General features: G+C 29.3%; 1 protein-coding gene across 1 annotated transcript; it reads left to right on the top strand.

The window, feature by feature from the left end:
• Window positions 1-16,431: 16,431 nt before the first annotated feature.
• Window positions 16,432-16,863, top strand: BDBG_16523 (uncharacterized protein; the record flags this gene model as incomplete). Its single annotated transcript, XM_031724464.1, has 1 exon — window positions 16,432-16,863. The coding sequence occupies one exon, from the start codon at window positions 16,432-16,434 to the stop codon at window positions 16,861-16,863; it is 432 nt and encodes a 143-aa protein (XP_031576971.1).
• Window positions 16,864-19,848: the final 2,985 nt, after the last annotated feature.

Here is a 19,848-nt window from a genome sequence, read left to right on the forward strand (position 1 = left end):
GATATTCTGTAAGTGATTGATAAGTTCTCTGAGACTTCTTTCACAGAAGTTATCCATGATTCAGGTGACTGCTCCTGAGTGTCTACAGTAGAGTTCACAGGAGTTGAAGTACATGAGTTTCTAGTTCTTTCAGTCATAATAGGTGGTTACTGACTGACTGAGCTTAAAATGTAAGAATAAGTGCTCACAGGAGATTATTCAAGTATTTGCAGCTTGATATGATATGTATTGTTAACTACTAGAAGTGTTCACAGTAGAAAGATAAAATGTAGAGATCAAATGTATAATAGTATTCAAGCTGAGTTATGAATAGTATTCATGAACTTCAGTCTATATAGTTGTGTGTAGCCAAGGGCCGCTAGCTCTATTGATTACACGAGAGATAGGAATAGAGGTAAAGAATCCGCGAGGAGCGGGATTTCTTACATCTTCAGAGTCTTAATATTATAGAGAATATAAGTCTGTTTCTATATAATAAGATAAATATTATCAGCAGGATGTAGAGAAACTGATTATTTATATCTTAAAATAGAAGACTTTGTCAATGATTATATTAATATAGAGTTAATTCTTAAATTTAATAGAAATCTAGTATTGCTGTTCTCAATCTCTTGCAGAATCTATTGAATATTGAGATATTAAAACTAGATTTAATATATCTCACTGTGCAGGGATCAAAGACTCAGTCAGATCTTGAGATATACTGATTTTATAGTTGTTATGTCTGCTGATTATGTATCAAATACAGTTGCTGAGGTATCTTTTTGTACTTTTCTGCCGGGGATGGGCCAGATCGGAAGGTGCGGTACAAGGGTGGGACTTGGTGTAAAGACAGAGAGGGTTTTTCGCGGAGGATGCACTTCAGATGTGTTCATTGATTATGTGCTTGATACTATTGCTGAGGTATCTTTTTGTATTTTTCTGCCGGACGTGGGCCAGATTGAGAAGGGCGGTACGTGGGTGGGACTTGGCGTTGATGTTTTGGAACATCAAAGATAGACAGGGTTTTCGTGGAAGTTGCTTCTCAGATATCTTCACAATTACAGGTCGGGGATCTTCCAAAATCAAGAAGATTGGCGCATATGGCTAGGTCTCTTTGCCTTACAATTTGTATGGCAATTTGGCCCGGGGTTGTGGTGTGGTAGGGGTGAACAGGGGATAATCCCACTCAGGAGTTTCAAACAACGTCTGGTTCACGTTTGGCTGGATAACTCCACCACCACACGGGGTATGCGGTCGGCGATGGGGTCACAATGCTCGTATGATCAAGGGCTTTTCGATGGATCTATCGGCGGGTTCTTATTCGAAAAATTGAGCGAGTTTGTGATGGAGCGCCTTGTGATTACATCTATTCTTCTAATAAGTATTGAAGAAAATATTTCAAAGAAAAAGTCTTCTGAGTATTTCAAACCTTGATGAAATGAGAATATCACTTCTAAAAGAAAGCAATTAATCACTGCTAAGAGAGATTGAAAGAATAACTTAATATCTAATAAAGAGTTCAAAACTATTTGAAATGAATATTTTTCAGATATTAAAAAAGTCAAAACAGATTGCTGGAACAAATTTCTTGAAGAAGTATAAGAAAAAGAAGTTTTTAAAGTCTTTAACTATACTAAAACAAGAAGTGTAGCAAAGCTTTCAACCTTAGAATATGAATTTCAGAATGAATTGTATACAGCAAACTCTTTTAAGGAAAAATGTCAAGCTTTTATAAGAATTCTCTTTTAAAACTTATCACATTTAGAAGAGGAGAATATGTTATTTCATGAATATATTAATGAAAATAACTGAGAATGACCTGAGCTTACATGTGATGAACTAGAGTCAGCAATATTCTCAAGTTCAATTAAAACTGCTGCAGAGCCTGATTCAATTAATCACTTGATTATTCAAAACAGATATTTCTACTTGAAGAATGAATATTTTAAGCTCTTTTTCAATCTCTTAAAAAATGATTATTATTCTGAATGTTGAAGAGAAGCTACTAGAGTAATTCTTACAAAACCTAATAGAAAAGTGTCAATTTCTAAGTCATATAGAGTAATATCTCTATTGAACTGTTTGAGAAAAATTCTAGATAAGATAATAGCTACTAGATTATCTTTTATAAGCTCTATTAGTGATTCTCTTCTATTTAATGAATAAATGTGAGATAGAAAACAATATTCTGCAATTGACACTGTTCTCTCAGTTATTCATGATATTCAAGTAGCAAAGCATGAAGACCTGGTCTCAACTGCAGTTTTTATTGATATAAAAGATGCATTTGATCATGTTTCAAAGTCTAAGATGATTCAAACTTTGAAGATGTTAAATTTGTCACTTTCTCTAATAAAAGAAGTTAATTGTTTCATATCTAAAAGAATTATATAACTATTCTTTGATGGAAGAAAACAAGATAAAACTGAGATAAAAATAGAAGTATTACAAGAATCTTCAATCTCATCTGTTTTATTTGCAATATACACTGCATATCTATTCAAGAATAGAGAGATGAAAATAGTGAGATTTTCAAGTTATATAGATGATATTGATCTACTCTACAGTTCAAAGACAATCAAACAGAATTTAGAAGTGATTAAGAAAGCAGCAAAGAAAATCTTTGTTAGAGCAGATATCAATCTAATTCAATTTGATATGAATAAAACTGAGTTAATTCACTTTTTTTCCAGGTTTAATGAGAAAGAACTAAGTCTAACTTTTTTAAATAAAGAGATTAAACCCAGTTTGAATGTCAAATGACTAGAAGTATGATTAAACTTCAAGTTGAATTTTAAATATCATATTCAATAAAGAATCATCAAGACAGAGAGACTACTGAATAGTATAATCAGACTATTAAATACTGAGAGAGGTCTATTCTTTCAGGCTATGAGACAGTTATACATAGCCTGTATTATCTCAGTAGCTAATTATGAAGTTCAAGTTTGATGAAACAATCAAGATAATTTTACTGAACTCTTTCAAAGTTTATAAAACAGAGCTCTGAGAAGAATTCTGAGAGTATTCAAATCATCTTCTATTAAAGCAATGAAAATTGAAGCTTCAATTCCATCTCCTGCTATTCAATTTCAAAAGCTCTGTATAAACTATGCTCTGAGAGTCATGAAGATGACCTTGAATCATATAATCAGAGAAAGAGTCTCTTCTTCATTTTCATCAGTTAACTCAGGAAATGAACTGAATTGAAATAGATTTCTTGATTGAAATAAGAATAATTCTTTAAAGAAAATGCTCTCTCAACTGTATAGACTATGTTCACTTATTATAAATCAATTTTTCTTTATTAAATATTGAGAAAATTGATCATGAGAAGATATCTCTCTGAAGAGAAAAGCTGAAATCTCTTATAGACTTACAAATAAGTGAACTATCTAAAGAGAGAGAATATGAACAGTATTTGAAGAAGATCTCTACAATCAATATAAAAGACTCTATTCTGATTTACTCAGATGGCTTAAAAAATGAGAATTTGAATAGATTAAACACAGATATTGCTTATACTGAAGATAATATCACTTTTATCTCAGATTTCTGAAATTTAGGCTGTGAATCTGAAGTCTTTGATACTGAACTATTTGCAATAGTGAAAGCTTTCAAACTCATTGAAATAAAATCTTATAAAAGAGAAAATAGTTTGAAAGAGATATGAATATTCTCTGATAGTCAAGCTACTTTAAAAAGACTTAGAAATAGTCAGATTTATAATGATCAAATGAATCTTGAACTGATTTTAAACTCTGTTTTGAAAATTCAAAAGAAAAGAATATCAAAACTGATAATTCATCTGCATTGAGTTCCTGCTCATATGAATCTTCATGGCAATGAATTGGCTGATTCAGCTGCAAAAAAGAGTTCAGAATTAAGCAGATCTATTTAAAAAACAGTGTCCTGGTCTTTCATAAAGAGAAAGATAAAAGAATCTTATTTAAATAAGTGCAATGAAAGCTGACAGAAACAAAAGAAGAGTATACATTATTCAAGATTTGAGACAAAATCAAAGTGAAAATCTTGTTTAATTAAATGTAAAAAGAAAATATTCTTATCTATAATTCATCTGAAACTAGAACATGGTTATTTTAAATCCTATATACAAAGATTTGATGATAGATTTAATTTAACAGAGTACTCATTCTGCAATGCAAATGAAAATCCTGAGTATATTGTAATGCATTGCGCAATATACAATAGTCTCAGAGTCTGATTAAAGAAGAAGTATGATTTAAATCAATTAAATATGAGGTTCTTATTCTCAACTGAGACAGGAATTAAATTCTTAATAGACTTTCTATCAGAAACTCAAGCAGCTACAAGAAAATAACTGAATTCAGAAGTATCTAAATATGAAGAGGCAGAAATGAATTAGATATAGTCTGTTAAAACAGCTATACACTATCTTTTAATAATTTTATTTTATTATAGTCTCTCTTTACTGTACTTGTTTCTTTCTGTTCTTTTCTATCTATTCATTTAATGTGTCTATCTTTAAGACTATATTCTCTTTTCCTTTGTCATGATATTTTCAAATAATTTCAAAGTATCAGAAGGTGTTAAAATACTGCAATTTGTAAACAGTTTTTATATTCTGAGCTGAAATTTTCTGATTTTGCGTATCTGAAATTGATAAATGTATAATAGTTGACTCTATAGATATAGAAAAAACCATGAGAATTAAAGGTTCTCAGGTAGATGTCATAGTCTCTGACTGCATACATCTATAATTGAAGAATAATAATAATAATAATAAGAGTATCTTTGATAGCTCATTCAGATATAATCATCTCAATGTAGAAAGATTTATCATGATCTGATTAAATAAGTACTGAAGATATTATTACACATTCTCTCAGTATGAGAAAAGTCTCTTCATATACAGTATTTCAGATAATTGACTGAAACTTCTTCTTTCACAGATTAGTATTTATTTCTCTTAAGAGATCTGAAAGTGATGCAGCTATTTACATAAAATCTTTGATGAATCTGTAGTAATATAAGATCAACTCAACAAACTGTTGTATATAGTATACATTTCTTAGTCATGATTAATTTACTATAACATTCAATTTCTCTGAAATGAGATATATACAGTCATCACTCATTATATGTTCTATAAACTTCAACTCTTCTATTTCAAACACACACTTTGTTAATTTGATATAGAGCTTATACTCTGTCAGAGTTATAAGCACTTCATCAAGATACTTCAGATATTCATTATATGAGTTTGAGAAGACTAGAATATTATTCAGATATATAAGGTATAAGATTTCATTCTGTTTATGAAGAATTGTATTCATCATCATTTGAAAGATAACAGATGCATTTATCAGACTGAATGATATTATCAGAAATTTAAACTTCTCTCATTGCATATTAAATGTAGTTTATGATACTGATAGTTCATCTATATGAATCTGTCAGTATTCTGAGAGAAGATTAATCTTTAATAGATATTAAGTATTTTTAACTGTATTCAACTGTTATTGAATTTATAACAGTGAATATTTATTCTTGATTATAAGCTTATTAAGTACTTGATAATTAATACACATTCATCACTTCTCATCTGCCTTTTTCACAAATAGAACTGAAAAGCTTCACACACTTCATGAGAGTTGCATAAGATCATATTCTAGAAGGTTTGTGATCTGACACTTCTGTTCTTCAAAGTATGTTTACAACAGAGAGTACACATTTTAATTGACTGATTTCATGTCTTCTGTGTTAATCTCATGTATAAATTCTCATTTCAGCAGTAATTCTGATGAAAGATCTGTTCAGAAGATCTTTTTATACTTCTTCAGAAGTTTCTTTATACACTTATTCTTCTGTATATCTTTTATCTTGATTTTCTTCACTTTCAGATTCTGTATGATATACAGAATGCTTTCAGATGAGGTCTTGTAAATCCTTCTCTTTACTTATTAATATATAAGCAGATTTAATCCTTCTATATCAGAGATGTGAAATGTCCTTCTCATATCAGTTGATAGAATTATATGAACTGTTTTCTTTCTATCAGTTAACTGTATATGATACATATATCATTGAATCTGTGAATTGAACCTTTGAAATCAATCAAGTTCAAGAATAAGCTTGTATTTCATGTTCTGTAGCTCTCACACTCAAATATAGTAAGATTATTCTCTGAAGTACAAGAGAACTCTTACTTTTGCAGATAATATTAAATATCAGTTATCAGACAATCTTATATACCAGAGATTCTTCACTCAGCAGATCTCTTTCAGTCTTTGAATTATATAATTACTAATATATTGTATAAAAGCTTCTGTGTTAGTTAACACTTTTGCAGTCATCTCTCAATTCTTACTCAAGTGCTCTCTATATATTTATTAGTATTTCAGATCTCAAGACATTGAGATGAGTATCTGCTTTATTCTCACTCACATCTCAGTTAGAAGCCTACTTTCTCTTGATATTTACAGAATTCAGAGAGTTATCTAACACAGATATCTCTTTCACTTTGAAGACTTTTCATAGAATATTAGTAAGTGTCTCTGAGCTTACTGATTCTGCTAGTTTTTTGACTTTCTTACTTCTCTTGACTGTGTATACTGTGTATAATTCTTTGTATCATGATTTTAGCATCTGCAGTTGAAGTAAGCTTGATACTCATAATATTAAGATTTTCACTTAGAGGATTTCTTTTTCAGAGAATTCAGTGCTTTAGCAATGATATTCAGATCCAGATTTATTATATTTAAGTGTATAATCTGTATCATAGAAGTCTGATTATCTGTTCTTTATTAAGACATACTCAATTGCAGTATTTTCTGTCATAATTAAATTACTTATTTCTATATAATAAGAATATTATATACTTCTTTCATTATATTTGATTATAAGATTAAGTATTTTCATTCTACTCTCAACTCAGATGTAAGATCATGAATAAAGATCTATAAATAGAAAGATGTTAAAAGCTCTTCATTTAATATAAGATAGTATAAGCTGAAGTGTGTGAAGTATAATATAAGATTACTCACTTATCTACACTCAGTGAAGTATTTATAACACTTATCTTATATATTCACTTTCTCAAAGTTGTGTAAGATTTATTTGAAAAACTCATTTCATGTTCATGAGAATAAATATTACTCTGAGTCTGTGAGATTTATCTTTTTATTAACTATTTATAATGACTTTACTTTTCTGTGTAGAAACACAGCAGATCTTAGAACTTGTTAAAATTCTGTTAATTATCTATCTGTGAGTTTACATTCAATCTGATAATATAATTACATCTGACTTAGTCAGCTGATTGCAGCATTATTTTTTTAGTTGCTATTAAACCTTGATAACTCTAACAGATCTTCTGACTTAATATATCTTATACTTGAATTCTCATTATATGCAGCAGTCTTAGATAATGTGTACACTTCTGAGAAAGTTATGAATAATTGTGATGAGATCTTCAGCTTCATTTTAATTATCTGTCTGTATAAATATTCTATCTTGTGTTACAGGTCTATGACCTTGTAAGAAATCTCACTTCTTGCGGATTCTTTACCTCTATTTCTATCTCTCACGTAATTAATAGGGTTAGCGGCTCTTGACTACACACAACTATATAGACTAGAGTTTGTGAATACTATTCATAACTCAGCTTGAATGCTATTATATATTTAATCTCTATATTTTATCTTTCTATTATAAATACTTCTAGTAGTTAATAGTATATATCATGTCAAGCTGTAAACACCTGAATAATCACCTGTAAGCACTTATTCTTATATTTCAAGCTCAGTCAGTCAGTAATCACTTATTATGACTGAAAGAACTAGAAACTTATATACTTCAATCTCTGTAAACTCTACTGCAGACACTCAGAAGCAGTCATCTAAATCATGAATAACTCTTATAGAAGAAGTCTCAGAGAACTTATCAATCACTTATAGAATATCATTCTCTGTATCTGTGATAGAGAAACTCTCTGAACTTATAAATGAATTAATCTTAGTAAAGAACATTCTTAAGCATCTCTTATAAGATCAAGCTATTTTTCTATAAGAAATACTTACTATCTGTAAACACTCTTGAACTGAGTTTCTAGATATAATCTTCAGAGATACTTATAAACTGAAAAGAAACTTTCTTACACTGTGATTACTTAAGATCACTTATTAAATCATAATCTATAAAAGCTTTTGTAAGTTTGTATTTAAAATTGACTTATAAGTCTGACTGTGTGATATGAAAGATGAAGCAGCTATTATCTATATAATAACAGATCTCTACTACACTGAAGTCAAGAACTGGCTAAATTATCTAGAGAATGATTATAAGAGATTTCACTGATCTGTTCTTAAAATCTATCTACAGAATAAGTTAAGAGACTTCATAAGCTGAATAGAGAATATCTGAGTTATAATTATCAATATTAGAAAAAGAGATGAGAAATCTGATAAAGACTACTTACAGCACTTTATAAAATTATAATATGAATTGAGATCTGTGATAACAGAGCTCTGTAACAAGACCTGAATAATGATATTTATAAAGAGACTGAATAAAGATATACAGAATAAGCTTATTGAGTAAGACTCTAAGTTCTTAACTCTGATGAAACTGATAACTCTTATTTACTACTTACAGATCACTGTAAGAGTCACAGATCTGTGAAGAGTGAATCATTAACTAACTCTATAAGAGCTAGAATAACAGAGAACAGATTTGTTAGAAAAAGATAATAAGAAATAGAGAGATTTGTATCTGACTACTGAGGAGAGAGAGAGAGCTTTATAAGCTTCTGTAAACAGAGTGTATAATAGAGAGATTAAGAAAAAGAATCTCTATTTCATCTATTCTAAATTAGAATATCTTTATATAAACTATCTGAATAAATTAAAATAGGAATTTGAAGAGTTATGAACAGAGTCAGTAACAGTCTTCTTAAAAGCTCTGAAGCTGATATCTGAAGCTGTTACTTCTCTGATGAAAATGTCTGCTTATAAGAAGAGACTATACTGCAGTGCTGCTGCTCTACAAGTATGAAAAGTATTAATGAACTCAGGATCTCAGGTCACTATAGTGTCTCTAAAGCTCACAGAGAAAATGAGCTAAGTGATGAAAACTGAGAATGTACTCTTATAATAAGCAGAATGCAAGAACTCAGATTTGAGAGCTGAGAGACTTATAAGAGTCATCTTTATTATTATTATTATTATTATTATTATTATTCAATTATAGATGTATGCAGTCAGAGACTATGACATCTACCTGAGAACTTTTAGTTCTCAGGGTTTTTCCTATGTCTGTAAAGTTAACTATTATACATTCATCAATTTCAGATATACAAAATCAGAAAATTCCAGCCTAGAATACAAAAACTGTTTACAAATTGCAGTGTTTTAACATCTTTTGATACTTTGAAATCATTTGACAATATCATGACAAAGGAAAAGAGAAAAAGAACACAGTCTCAAAGATAGACACATTAAATAGATAGATAGAAAGAAATTGAAAGAAAAAGATAAAGAAAAAGATAAAGTAAAGAGAGACTATAATGAAACAAATTATTAAAAGAGAGTGTATAGCTGTTTCAACAGACTATATCTGATTGATTTCCTTCTCTTCATATTCAGATAATTCTGAATTTAGCCATTTTCTTATAGCTGCTTGAGTTTCTGATAGAAAGTCTATTAAGTATTTAATTCCTGTCTCAGTTGAGAATAAGAATCTCATATTTAATTGATTTAGATCATACTTCTCTTTCAATCTGGCTCTGAGACTATTATATAATGCACAGTACATTACAATATACTCAGGATTCTCATTTATATTGCAGAATAAGCATTCTATTGAGTCAAATCTATCATCAAATCTTTGTATATAAGATTTGAAATAGCCATGTCCTAGTTTCAGCTGTATTATAGATGAGAATATTTTCTTTTTACATTTAATTAAACAAGATTTCCACTTGGGTTTTGTTTCAAATCTTGAATAATGTATACTCTTCTTTTGTTTCTGCCAGTTTTCATTTCACTTGTCTAAACAAGATTCTTTTATTTGTCTCTTTATAAAAGACCAGGACATAATTTTTTGAATAGATCTGCTTAATTCTGCACTCTTTTTTACAGCTGAATCAGTCAATTCATTGTCATGAATATTCATATAAGCAGGAATTCAGTGCAGATGTATTATCAGCTTTGATGTTCTTCTCTTTCAAATTTTCAAAACAGAGTTTAAGATCAGTTCAAGATTCATTTGATTATTATGAATCTGACTATTTCTAAGTCTTTTTAAAGCAGCTTGACTATCAGAGAATATTCATATCTCTTTCAAACTATTTCCTCTTTTATGAGATTTTATTTCTATAAGTTTGAAAGCTTTCACTATTATAAATAGTTCAGCATCAAAGACTTCAGATTCACAGCCTAGATTTCAGAAATCTGAGATAAAATTGATATTATCTTCAGTATAAGCAATGTCTGTGTCTAATCTATTCAGATTCTCATTTTTTGAGTCATCTGAATAAATCAGAATAGAGCCTTTTATATTGATTGTAGAAATTCTCTTCAAATGCTGTTCATATTCTTTCTCTTTTAATAGTTCACTTATTTATAAGTCTATAAGAGATTCAAGCTTTTCTCTTCAGAGAGATAACTTCTCATGATTCACTTTTTCAATATTTAAAGAAGAAAATTGATTTTTAATCAGAGAGTATAGTCTGTAAACTTGAGAAGACATTTTCTTTGAAGAATCATTTTCATTTCAATCAAGAAATCTATTCTAATCCAGTTCATTTTCAGAGTTAATTAATGAAAATGAAGAAGAGACTCTTTCTCTGATTATATAATTTAAGCTCATCTTTATAACTCTCAGTGCATAGTTCATACAGGCCTTTTCAAATCTAATAGCAGAAGGAGGAATTGAAGCTTCAATTTTCATTGCTTTAATAGAAGATGATTTGAATACTTCTAGAATTCTTCTCAAGGCTCTGTTTTACAGACTTTGAAAGAGTTCAGTGAAATTTCCTTAATTATTTCATCAAACTTGAACTTCATAATCAGCTACTGATGTAATACAGGCTATATATAACTGTCTCATAGCCTGGAAGAATAGATCTCTCTCTGTATTTGATAGTCTGATTATGTTGTTCAATAGTCTTTCTGCCTTGACAGTTCTTTGTTGAATGTGATATTTAAAATTCAACTTAGAGTTTAATCATACTTCTAATCATTTGATATTTACACTGGGTTTAATCTCTCTATTTAAAAGAGTTAGAGATAGTTCTTTCTCATTGAATCTAGAAAAGAAATGAATTAACTCAGTTTTATTCATATTAAATTGAATTTGATTAATATCTGCTCTAATAAAGATTTTCTTTACAGCTTCTTCAATTACTTTCAAATTCTCTTTGATAGTTTTTGAGCTGTAGACTAGATCAATATTATTCACATAACTCAGAGATCACACTATTCTCATATTTCTATTTTTGAATAGATATACAGTGTATATTGCAAATAAAATGAGTGAGATTGAAGATCTCTGTGATACTTCTATTTTTATCTCAGTCTTGTCTTATTTCATTCCATCAAAGAAGAGTTGTATAATTCTTTTAAATATAAAACAGTTAACTCATTTTATTAGAGAAAGTGACAGTTTTAATATCTTCAATATCTGAATTAACTTTGACTTTGAAACATGATCAAATGCTTCTTTTATATCAATAAAAACTGCAGTTGAGACCAGACTCTCATGCTTTGCTATTTAAATATCATGAATAACTGAGAGAACAGTGTCAATTACAGAACACTGTTTTCTATCTCTCATTTATTCACTGAATAAAAGAGAATCATCTATAGAGCTTATAAAAGATAGTTAAGTAGCTATTATCTTTTCTAAAACCTTTTCTAGGCAGTTCAATAGAGATATTACTCTGTATGACTTAGAAATTGAAGTTTTTCTATTAGATTTTGTAAGAATCACTTCAGTGGCTTCTCTCCAGCATTCAGAATGATATTCATTTTTCAAGAGATTAAAAAAGAGCTCAAAATATTCATTCTTTAAGTAGAAATATGTATTTTGAATAATCAAGTAATTAATTGAATCAGGATCTGCAGTAGTTTTAACAGAACTTGAGAAGATAGCTGACTCTAATTTATCTTGTGTAAGATCAGGCCATTCTCAGTTATTTTCATCAATGTAGTTGAGAAGTGATATATTCTCTTTCTCTGAATCTGAATCTGAATCTGATGAGTTCTGAAAGAGAATTCTTATGAAAGCTTGACATTTTTCCTTAAAAGAGTTTGCTGTATATGATTCATTCTGAAACTCATATTCTAAGACTGAAAGTTTTGCTACACTTCTTGTTTTAGTATAGTTAAAAGCTTTAAAAACTTCCTTCTCTTGTACTTCTTCAAGAAATTTATTCCAGCAGTCTGTTTTAACTCTTTTAATATCTGAAAAATATTCATTTCTGACAGCTTTGAACTCTTCATCAGATATTATATCATTCTTTCAATCTCTTTTAACAGTAGCTAATTCTTTTCTTTTAGATGAGATATTCTTATTTCATCAAGGTTTTGAATACTCAGAAGATTTTCTCTTTGAAATATTATCTCTAACACTTGTTAGAATAATAGATGTAATAAGCTTCACTCTATTCTCAAGCATTTCATTTGAGATATCTTGATCAGAATTCTAATATAGCTCATTCTGTCTTTCAGATTTTAACAGTTTTATACTTTCTTCAACTGCTTTTCAATCAGCTTTTTCAAAGTTATACTGATTAGAGAGAAGAGGATTTTCACTCATTTATTTTTTACTCAGTTCAATATCAAATTGAATAATCTCATAATCTGATTCTGATGTCTTATTTGAATCAATAAACCAGTTTATATGTCTTCTTTTCATTAGATTTTATGACATGAAGATTAGATCTATAATAGACTTCTGTTTCATGTCTTTTCTAAAGAATGTTTGTTAATCAGACTTATTAATCAAATCTATTGAATACTCAAAGATTTATTCAATCAGATTATCAGCTCTCACTGGCTCTCTTACATTCTGGAATTTCATCAGAGATGATGTGTATTGAAATCTTCTGGCAATTATAGAGGTTCTTGATAAAGTTATATTCAGAAATTCTCTATCAATTGTTCAGATATTGTTATTTTTCTTCATGACTTTTCATTATAGATATTTATAAGCTGTATAGTATCAAACTCATTTTCTTTATCTATAATATCACTCATCAGAATGTCAGGGTCAGACATGATATCAAATCTTAGATTAAATTAATATCTTGATCTCTTTCTTTCATAGATCACTACTCTTGACTTTATCTCAGACTTTTGAGATAGAAAGCAGTAGTAGCTTGAATGAGAAATAATGTAATTTTACTCAGCATCAAAATTCAGTTCCTGAAGTAGTATAAAATCAACTTTTTATTCAAATACAATTTGAAGATAAGAATAAATACAATTTGAGTTTCTATTCACATTATTTTGAATAAATGTGACTTTTGAAGAGTTTTTAAACTTTTTTTGTTATTTTTATTGTATATTCATATTGAAGAAGAGTAGAGATAGAGTAGAATCTAGTCACTATTATCAGATAGTAGATTATAACTATTTTGAAAAGTAGGAATCTCAACTGCTTGCATTATATCTAGTTTATTACCAGAGTCATTTCTCAATTCTCTAATCTTAACAGAAGTTTGAGAATTCAAATTCTATTTACATTTAGCTGAAGAATTGAAGTTTGAAGATTTAAATAGTTGAGAGTTTCTTCTTTTTGAGTTTGCAGTTATAAGTCTACTGACTTGACTCTTCTTTTCAGTTCTAGATTGACTTTGAGCTTCATCTTTTCTCCAGTTCTTTTGAGTTCTAGGAGTAAATATACATTCTTTTGAGCTAAATACATGTTTTTCTTTACAATTAGAGCACTTAAGCAGAGTATGTTAACAAATTTCACCTCTTTTTGAGCATGTTTCACATTTATGCTCACTAGTTTTATAATCTCTGGCACAGAATGCACATTTTGAGTCTCTAAAATATGAGATTACAAAGTGTTCATATCTTTGACAGTTTGAATACTGTGTTTAAGCTTTGAGATTCATTCTTGAGTCTTTGTATTCATGAACTCTCATTTTCAAATCTGCTACTCTTACTTCAGAGATCTTTGACTGTTCAAGTGTTTTTATATATACTAGAACAGAGACATTTCTTCTGCTTTATCTGAACTCAATTGAATTTAGTTATACAGGCTTCTTTCTCAGTTGAATAGAGTTGTATTCTTTTAATTCATTTTTGAGAAGTAGTATTTCTTCTTCACAGTCAAAAATTTCAACTGGAATATTATGAAGAATGAATTTATCTCACTTTTCATCTCTTTCAGATAGAATTATTGTGTTTAACAAAGATTCTACTGCTGATTTTCAGAGATTCTCATTCTGAATAAGGAATTCTGCACTGAATTCAGGCATTGTGATCAGAATAATGAAGTTTTCAAAGAAGAATGACTCAATTGAAGCTATAACTGATTTTTGAACTTCAATATCAGTTATTAACTGAGAAAAGAACTGCTGATTGATTTCATTTCTGATTCTGAAAATGAGATTTGAGTTTAGCTTGTTTCTTTACAGAATGTTCTGATTTAAGACTTTGAGAATAAGTCTTCTATTTCTGAAGATTTAAAAGTTTTTCTCTTTTAACATTTTCTTTTTCACTTTTCTATGAATAGAGACATAAGCAGTATTCTTCTCAGTTTTCTCAGAATTTTGAGCAGGTTTTGAGATAGCAGATTTAGAGACAGCAGATTCAGCTACTTGAGCATATATTTTCTTCTGATTCAAAGAAGAAGAAGAAGTAGAAAAAAAGAAAGAAGAAGAGCAAGATAAAGAGTCAGTGATTATACTAGGAATTTTCAATGTTTTTTAAACTGTGTTTGAGATTTCAAGTTTGAACTTGATTATCTTCTGTAGTTGTCTAGCCTGAGTATGAAGAATTAACAGAACTTCTTTATTCATCTCACTCAGACACTGCTTTTCAAGAATCTTGCTTACTTTTTCAAGTTTCTGTATTTTAAGAACTTGTTATTTCTCTATTTCTTCTTTCTTTCTTCTCTTCAGAATTTCAATCTCAGAAATAGCATTTAAGAAAGCATCTTTTTTCACATCAACTGAGTATACTTTTAAACTCATTGTTCTTACTCAATGAAAAGTTAATCAGACTAATTCAATTGAGATATTTATTAAACTCTTTTAAATTGAAAAGTTGATCAGACTGTTTCAATTAAGAGATTTCTAAGTTTGTTTTCAATTGAAAAGTTGATCAGACTATTTCAAAAGAAGAATAACAGACTTTTATGTATAAAACACCTGATTTTTTCCACACTAGTTCAGTAACTAGGTTAGATTTTTGAAGAGAATCTAATAAACTAAACTTGATTTTTAAGATAAATCAATAAAATATTTATAATCTCTTTCTTGAGATACAGTGAGAAAAAGTATAATATCAATTGATAGTAAATTAGATAATATAACAGTTTTTGAGAGAAAAACTGACAAAAAATAAATCAATTTTTTGTAGAGAAATTGATTAAAACTATTCAATTTTATTCTAAATTATTTAATTCTTCTCACACAACAAGTGTGCAACTCAAATCAGTTAATAAAGAGTATAAAAAAGAATTAAGTATTAATAAAAGCTCTTCAGTCACTGAAAAAGTAATTCTTACTTAAAAGAATATGAAATTATGATAGAAAATAACTCTGTTTTTAATTCTTTGTAAGAATATTATATAAAACTCAGAGAAAAACATCTTACTTTTTTAAGAGAAGTAAAAAACTATTTCTGAAATCTTTTTTTTTTTGCATTAACTGCTGCAGAAGAATGAAATAGAAACTACTAAAATATACACTACTGTATATCTTCTATCAAGACTTTCTCTCTTCAGAATCTTGATATTATAGAGAATATAAGTCTGTTTCTATATAATAATATAAATATTGTCAGTGAGATGTAGAGAAACTGGTTATTTATATCTCAAAATAGAAGACTTTGTCAATGATTATATTAATATAGAGTTAATTCTCAAATTCAATAGAAACCTAGTGTTGCTGTTCTCAATTCCTTGCAGAATCTATTGAATATTGAGGTATTAAAACTAGATTTAATATATCTCACTGTGCAGGGATCAAAGGCTCAGTCAGATCTTGAGATATACTGATTTTATAGTTGTCATGTCTGCTGATTATATATCAAGTACAGTTACTGAGGTATCTTTTTGTACTTTTCTGTCAGGGATGGGCCAGATTGAGAGAGGTGGTATGAGGGTGAGACTTGGTGTTGATGTCTAGATACACTGAAGACAGACTATGAAGATTGCACTTCAGAAGTGGCTGTTGATTATGTGCTTGATATTATTGCTGAGGTATCTTTTTGTATTTTTCTGCCAGGGATGGGCCAGATTAGGAAGGGCGGTACGAGGGTGAGACTTGGTGTTGATGTTTTGGAACATCAAAGATGGACAGGGTTTTCGCAGAGGTCACTCCTCAGATATCTCCACAACTACAGATCAGGGATCTTCCAAAATCGAGAAGATTGGTGCATATGGCTAGGTCTCTTCACCTTACAATTTGTATGGCAATTTGGCCCGGGGTTGTGGTGTGGTAGGGGAGAATGGGGGATAATCCCACGCAGGAGTTCCGAACGACGTCTGGTTCACATTTGGCTGGATAACTCCACCACCACACGGGGTATGCGGTCGGCGATGGGGTCAAAATGCTCGTATGATCGAGGGCTTTTCGATGGATCTATCGGCGGGTTCTTATTCGAAAAATCGAGCGAGTTCGTGGTGGAGCGGTTGCACTGTGTGAAGAGTCATCTTTGAATTACAAGATCTCTTCAGAATCTGAAGAAGATTTGCAGAAACTGTGATTATCACAGATATCATAGATAACATGTACTTGAGACTTGTATAACTTCAAAGATACAATTTACATATAGCTGTCTATAAGTTAGATTTATACTTTCAATCAGTGTTAACAGACTTACTTACAGAGATAGAATCAGTTAATACTGTAAAGTTAATTAGAGAAGATAAGCTCATCTATATAATAACTTTATAAATGTCTGAGAACTTCACAGTCATGAAAACTGAGCTTCAGATATCAGAGAAATACTGAGATCTCACAGAGATATTTAACTCAGTAAAGATAGCTGAGCTTTCTTCTTATTATAAGAAGAATCTGATAATAGATTTAATAGAAGAATAGAAACTCTTCTGAAGACTAATCTATAAACTCTCTTATTATAAGACAAAGGTCTTACAGACCTATGTAAAGAAGAATCTAAAGAATGACTTTATCTGATCTTCACAGATCTTCACAGAAGTCTCTGTAATATTTGTAAAGAAGAAGAATGAAAATCTTAGATTATATATAGACTACTGTAATCTGCACTTTAAGATAATAAAGAGTTACTACTCTCTGTCTCTGATTAAGAATGTGATCAACTGTCTTATAAGAGCTGTTATATTCATATAACTGAATATGATTAATGTATATATATAACTGTGAATACAGTCTGAGAATGAATAAAAGACTGTCTTTAGAACTGCACTGAGATTATTTGAATATCTAGTAATATCTTTTGATTTGACTAATATCTCTGCAGCATTTCAGTCTTTCATTAATAAAATACTTTATATATATCTAGATATCTTCATAGTAATATATCTGAATAATGTAATAATGTACTCTGTGAAGAAGACAGAACACACTGAGCATGTATAAAGTGTATTAAAAATCTTAGATGAGATAGAACTGTATATTAAGCTTATGAAGTGTAACTTCAGTGTCTGTTGAATTAATTTCCTAGAATATATAATCACTGCAGATGATATTCAGATGAAATCTTCACAGATTGAGACTATTCTATCATGACTGAAGCTAACTAGTATTTATAAGATTCAGATCTTTCTGAGCTTTATGAATTTCTATAGACAGTTTATCTTTGTATTTATAAGAATCTTCTTAACTCTTATAGATATACTGAAGAATGAAAATAAGAAGAAGTCATTTCATAAATAGAGAATAAAAAGATTGTTGAGAAGAGAGAGCTGTGAGAACTTTCTTATCTCAGAAGCTTACAGAGTCTTTATAAGATTAAAACAGATATTTATAAACATAGTGATATTATTTCATTTTAATCTCTTACTCTTAATCAGATTGAAGACAGATATCTTCTTCTTTATAATTTCAGAAATAGTCTTATAACTACAGTTAAATGAGAACTGAGTTTCAGTGATCTTTTTCTCATGAAAGATGCAATCTGTGAAGATTAACTATAACATTCATAATCAGAAGCTTCTTATAATAGTGAAATTCTTTCATCACTGATATCACTACTTTAAGAGTCTTATGACAGTGATTACTATTAGAACTGATTATAACAGCTTATAATAGTTTACTTCAATCAAGAAACTCTCACAGCAGCAGATTCACTGAGCTCAGTAACTGAGTGAGTTCTGATTCAAGATAGAATATATCAAGAAAACTAAGAATTCAGCAGATGAATTCTCTCACAGATCAGACTATGTTAAGAAGACCAGAATGACAGATATAGAGAGACTAGAGAAGACAGAAAAGCTTCACAGAATACTCAGACTGAGTGTTATGAAGAGATTAACTGAAGAGTCTTTCAATCTCTTATAAGAGAAGAGAAAGAAGAAAGAAAAGAAGTCTGTACAATTACTCTCTATAACACTGAGAGTCAATACTCTGAGAATCTCTGTAAGAATTCTTGAAGAGAGTATCTATAATCTAAAGAGTTTGCAGACTTTGAGAAGTACTATGAAAGACCTGATATAAGAAGAAATAGAGTATAAGTCTTTATAAGATCTTCTGTTCAGATTATCTGAACTGTAACTGAAGAATGAATATACTCAGTATATTCAGAAACTACTTATAATAGAAATTAATTCTGCAGAAACAAAGAATTAAAGAGACTTAAATAATCTCTTATAAAGAGAGAGCTGAATTTATATACCTGTGAATAAGTTTCTACATATAGAACTTATTAAAAGACATTATGACTCTTCTCTAGCAGATTATTTTACAGATACTAGAACTTATGAGTTACTTATAAAGAAATACTTCTGACTAAAGATATGAGAATTTATAAAGAAGATAGTGAATTCTTATACTATTTATCAGAGTTTATAAGTAGTGTAGTTTAGATTATATAAAGAACTTACTTCTTTACTCATTCTACAGAAACCTTGAGAATAGCTAGAAATAAATACTCTTATAAGTCTTTCTGAAAGTAAGAATATATATGATGCCTGCTTTGACAGTGTGCTGGTGATAGTAGATTACTTTATTAAGATAGCACACTTTATACTCATCTGTAAGAACTTAAAGTTAAAGAATTTAACTCACATCTTCATTTATAATATGATCTGATTGCATGAATTGTCTGTAAACATTATCTTAGATAGATAATTAATCTTTATAGAGAAGTTCTAATCTGATCTGATAATTATACTGAAGATCTTATAAGATCTAAGTATGACTTTTTATTAACAGACAGATGATCAGATAGAATATCTGATAAGTATATTGAAATAGTATCTGCAGTGCTTTGTCAATTATAATCAGAATAACTGAATACATTGATTATTACTTATAGAGCTTATATACAATAACTTAAAGTATATCAGCACAGATAAAACTCTCTTTGAGATACTCACTGAAACTTATCTGTGAATAATCTTGATAAATCTATGAGAGTATACTATAAAGTGTGATGATATCTGTGAATAGACTGAGAGAATTCAGAATATCTGAAAGAAAGTCTGCAAATTCTTGAGAAA

Source organism: Blastomyces gilchristii (assembly GCF_000003855.2).
Source record: "Blastomyces gilchristii SLH14081 genomic scaffold supercont1.3, whole genome shotgun sequence".
NCBI classification, from domain to species: Eukaryota; Fungi; Ascomycota; class Eurotiomycetes; order Onygenales; family Ajellomycetaceae; genus Blastomyces; species Blastomyces gilchristii.